We start from the raw sequence: 5,242 nt of genomic DNA, 5'->3' as shown, positions 1-5,242 counted from the left end.
TGAGAATGAGACGAGACTAGACATAGCCCCATGAAATTTGACACTAGAGAAGGGTAGGGAAGTCAAGATTAATTTCGGGTAATTTGATACTGAGTTGAGCTTGCAAAAGACCCATTTAACAATGAGACATGTAGTCTGAGCGTGGATTGCGATTAAAATTATAAATTACTTCACTATTTAGTTTATTTTTGCTATTATTCATGAGCTTCACTGCACTTTTTGATATTATTTATGACTTCATGTACTATTTCAACTAACTTTTACCTTTATTTACAGTATTTTTAGTTTCAGTAAAATAAACGGTATCTAAACAGAATAAATTAAATTGGCGATTAAGAAAAAGATGGAATCTTTATTTATTGTTATGTTGGCAAGTTTGCCACTAGCAGCCACAAGTCTTGCAGTAAGCCACTGCATTTATGGTGTCCGCTTTGAATAATTGTGTTATTTATCATTAAAACCAACACTAATTAGTTTTTGGTGTATGCGAGAATTGAACCTTAAATTTTTTTTAAACCATTAGAAACTTCACTAGTTAAGCTAACTGGCATGACATATACAGTATCACCCATTTATTTTTACTCCATATTTGGTGTCACCATGACTTGTTTCCTTCCTCTAGGTTATTTAGCAAGGCTAATAACTTTAAAAGACTTCATTTTTCCGTTTGGTTTTGAAACTTCAGTTAGCTCCTCCTAATGCAGGAATTAAAATTGAAATTCCATGGCTATGGTCAATGCAGTCACTTGCATGGCTTTCTATGGTGTTCCAATGATGCCATTGCCGCTCGGCCATCACAAAGGCCCCGTGTCTCGAGCATTTGTTGAAAACAACACAAATGCTTAAAATCACGCTGAGCCTAAAGAAGGTGTCCTGAGGCTAGATTTGGAAGGCTGTTTCAACAATTAAACCAAATTTCAAATACTCGAAGCCCAGTTACAATAAAAATACCATAACATTAACATTAACCCCATTAATTGACACAAACTATAAATGAGTCTTTGAACAAGCACCAAACCTTATACACAATTCAACAAAGAAAAGCCCCTAATTCACAATAAAATCTACTAGTTGACTCAAACAACTTCAGATCCTATCAATTGCATTCTTCAGATTCCCACCAAACAATGACATGAGACCCCCACCGTGGACTCTCCCCTCTGGAGCAGCAAAGTCAAAGCTTTTACTCCCAGCACTACTGCTGATGCCAATGCCACAAACTTTGGTCCCTCCCTCTGTCTTCTCAGCACTCAAGAAGCTTGTATCAGATGAAAATGACTTCATTGATAGAGGAACCAATACCTGTGGGGGTATAAGTTGTCGTTTTGCTGAATTTTCAAGCGACTCAATGCAGCTGGGGACAACACTGACTCCAGAGGAAGAACTACTGTTTTCAAATCCACTCCCTGCAGTTGTTGAATCACTAGATACAAGGCCATAGAAGAGTCCTGGTGCAATCATACCTTTCTTGTTTGTCTCCCGCTCCTGGACCATGCTACTGTGAGCAGCACAGAGGCCACTCTTACCCCTTGCGAATTTCTCACATTTGCCCTCTCCCCAAGTGCATCGCTTTCCACCACCATGAGCCTTGCAGTAATCTGTGCTCCCTTGAGCACTCTTTCCACAGCTTTCAAACTTGCACCGCTTCCCTCCCCCATGTCTAACACAACAATCTGTTCGGCCACGTGCACTCTTTGTGCAGCCTGGCACAGCACATCTCTTTCCACCACCATGGGCAACACAAAAGTTAGTACCTCCATGGACACTCTTTGGGCAAATCCCACCACCATCAAAGAGGCAGCGCTTACCCCCACCATGTCCCTTGCACAATGGAGTACTCCCTTCTGCACCTTTGGTGCAACCTGCAAATATGCATCGCTTTCCACCACCATGTGCCTTGCAATACATGGTACTCCCTTGCGCACCCTTTGTGCATCCCTCAGACTGACAACGGCGTCCACCCCCATGAGAGATGCACAAACCAGCCTGTCCTTCAGCACTACGAGTGCAGCCATCAACCTTACACCTCTTACCCCCTCCATGTCTAATGCAAAGGCCTGACTTGCCTCGTGCAGCTTTGTTGCACCCACCTGCATACCCACATCTTCTGCCACCACCATGCGCTATACAATAATCCGTCTTCCCCTCAGCACTTTTAGTGCAACCCAAGTGTTGGCACCTCTTCCCTCCACCATGGGCCTTGCAATAGGCAGTTCGGCTCTCAGCACCCTTGTTGCATCCTGGTTTCTGGCATCTCTGACCACCCCCATGACCAATACAAAGACCAGATGCCCCTCGTGCACCTTTTGTGCAACCCAAAAATTTGCATTTCTTAGAATTGCTGGTTCGGTGGTCTGAAGATGTTCCAGTAGTTGCTTGCTCAGAGATGGTGCCCATTGAGTACTCTGTTGTAGAGGACAGTTCATAGCTCGACTGGGGCTTGGTCCCGAGCTCTAGAAGTTCCTGTGTTTGCATTGAAACCTTGGCATTGTCTGTTCTTGGAGCAAAAAGAAGTGATGGCATATAGCCACCTGATTTCTTTGCTGAGGTAGAACCCTCATCAACAACAGGAATCATAAGATGATTATCTTCAACAGATACTTGGTTTGGGAGAGGGAAGGTATTAAAATCAGCCTCTGTTGAAGCTGAAATATCAAGAACACTTGAAGAATCATTAGTACCTCCAGAAAGACTGAGTTGTAGGATTGAATCACCCTCAGATGATACCCTGTAAGGTAATGTTGTGGTGGCTAATCCTTTGTTCTTCTTAAAGCCCACATTATTATATTTATCAGAGTATGCACTTGGTGTTGGGCCCAGTCCAAGTACCAATTTGCAGCTGTCATCAGAAGCATTGGATAAGTTAACCCCAAGATTGCTTTGGTTACACCCATATCTAGCTGTGTCATTGCCTCCATAGCCAAGGCAGTTCAGGCGCAGAGTAGTATCACCCGAGGTGTCATTTTTTATGAAAGCTCGATCATAAGATAACAGTACCCCCTTCTTGTTCAGATCCATTCTCTAAAAAATGTACACTACAGTTCTAAAAGGCCCAACAACAAAAAATAATTTACAACAAGCTACCAGAAGTTCTATATATCACTGCCAAGTTAAAACATAGAAGAAATTCCAACACGCTACTTCCCCCACTAACAAAGCCAGATGTGTCTGCTCTGTCCATCTTTAGTATATGTTGGCACCCAAAGCTTCAGTAAAAGCACGTTCTTTATAGAATATCTGATAACGTTTCTTGGATAGAACCCTTTAAGTAGAATGGTAAATATGGAAGTGCAGAAATATTTGGAGCTTCTTGTGCTCCTTGCTGAAAAATCATAAAGCTTCATCAACCCTGACAATGAATAAAAAAGGAGACTGCATTAGAAAATAATTAATCAACCAATTCAAAGGAAATTAATGTTCAGCTCAAAGATACAAACCAAAAACAAACATATTAGTGGTGGAAATTTAGTTTGCAGGTCTGAGTGGAAGAAAAGAAGAAAGACACCAAAATCTCATTTTAACATAAACACACAAAAATCTAAAGGTTACCAGTAATTGGCGGAGAATTTTATTAATTAACAAGGGTCTAAGCAAAACTGATGGTAAAAAATTATAACCAAGTTTCGAATGCTAGTCATCAGTCAGCCTGTAAACATTCTATCCCAGCATGTATTACATTATTATCTGAACCTTCCTACTTTTGCTGGATTCTACCAAATTGAAAATTTGAAAATTACTGCAGATTTTCTAAAAATGCAGTTCATGTTCAACAAGACAGGTCTGGTACATATAAATATTACATCCACAGTTAGTTTTGAATCCCATCTGCTTGCTTCTAAGTTCCTCGGTATTATACAGAAATTATTTAAAAGAGAAATATCAGCCATAAGGATTCCCTAGTTGTTCCTATGTGACATTTGGCTATCCAAGGAATGTCAGCTTTATAGATTAAAAGACTATACTACCCACATACTAAAATTCTTATGCTCCTTTTGAGCTTTTTAATGAAATTTATTTACTTATAAAAGGGGAAAAAAAGCTAAATAAAAGATGCCAATGACCTTGCCCTTCTTTTGGCATTCCAGCTTACCAGTTGAAACCAACAGGAGAAGTCAGGATTTCAAGCCACCCCATGTTGTTATTCAGATAGGAAGGAAAGATGGTAATAGCTGTAATCTAAATATAATAATTTTTTTGAAGGAAGGCGTGGGAACACAACTACATCAAAGATAATTCTGATGCCGACTTAATTCCATGCCCCATTCAACAAAAGATACACTCTGAGCCTTCTTATTAACTCTGATCAGCCTATATAGTGTAAATAAAATGAGTAACTTATTATATTGAAAATCAATCACAAAGTTGATGAAACAGATAATTAATCAAAAGAAAACGAGTAGAGAGACAGCTAAAATGTTTTCTACATGTTCAAGCTGTGACAAAAGCTATAAACCCATAATCATTGAGTACCTGTTTATATACATAAATAATTTGTGCATATGTGCCAGAAAGAGTGGAGGGAAGATTTTTTTAATTCTTTTGAAGATAAGGATAGTGCATGATTTCATTAAAAGTAACCCAAATTTTCCTTTAAAAAAGAGGATTGCAATAAAGCACTTAAGATGGAAGAAATGATACATAGTGATTATTATATACATATTGAAACAAGTAAAATACTAGGCAAAGACTTATGAGTTCTGACCTTCACAGTAGGGAAAAAAGTAGCTGTCATTTTATTTAAGTGGAATTCAGCAGCTACGCAGTTGAGTACAGATAATGCTTTTCTTCATCCTGAGTGTTAATATGAATAATTGATTAGCAAGTGTACATAACTCAGATGGATGTAGTTTCTGAATATTATAATAAATCTAATCTATTTCCTACTTTCTCTGTCCATCCTCAATTCTTCCTTTCATTGTCACCTTAAAATATGCAGAGCAAATCAACTAAAAGCCCACAAAGAAAATCTATGGCTGTTTCTCTATGGAATGTGACCACATAAGAATCAAAAGCTTCAGACTTGGAGGGTATAACAAAAAGCACTTCAATATGTAAGTATTAATTTTGTACCCAATTTACACCACTTTCAACTTCATATTTCAAAAAAAAAAAAAAAAAGTAAATTAACAATATAGTTATGAATTTTTTTTTTTTTTTTTTTTTTTAAGTAACATCTTTAAACTAACAAAAAAAAAAAAAAAAAAAAAAACTTTTGGATTTTTCTCCAACAAAACGAATGATA

General features: G+C 38.2%; 1 protein-coding gene across 1 annotated transcript; it reads right to left on the bottom strand.

Annotated features, from left to right (window-relative positions):
* Nucleotides 1-936: 936 nt before the first annotated feature.
* Nucleotides 937-4,152, bottom strand: LOC111997934 (uncharacterized; the record flags this gene model as incomplete). Its single annotated transcript, XM_024030064.1, is given in 2 exon segments — nucleotides 937-3,349; nucleotides 4,091-4,152. A coding segment is annotated over 1 exon segment (1,932 nt). The 3' UTR covers nucleotides 937-1,086.
* Nucleotides 4,153-5,242: the final 1,090 nt, after the last annotated feature.

This window comes from Quercus suber, unplaced genomic scaffold (genome assembly GCF_002906115.3).
Source record: "Quercus suber isolate HL8 unplaced genomic scaffold, Cork oak 2.0 scaffold_86, whole genome shotgun sequence".
Classification (NCBI taxonomy): domain Eukaryota; kingdom Viridiplantae; phylum Streptophyta; class Magnoliopsida; order Fagales; family Fagaceae; genus Quercus; species Quercus suber.
Note: the sequence above shows the minus strand (reverse complement) of the source record. Positions and strands in the feature narration are given on the sequence as shown.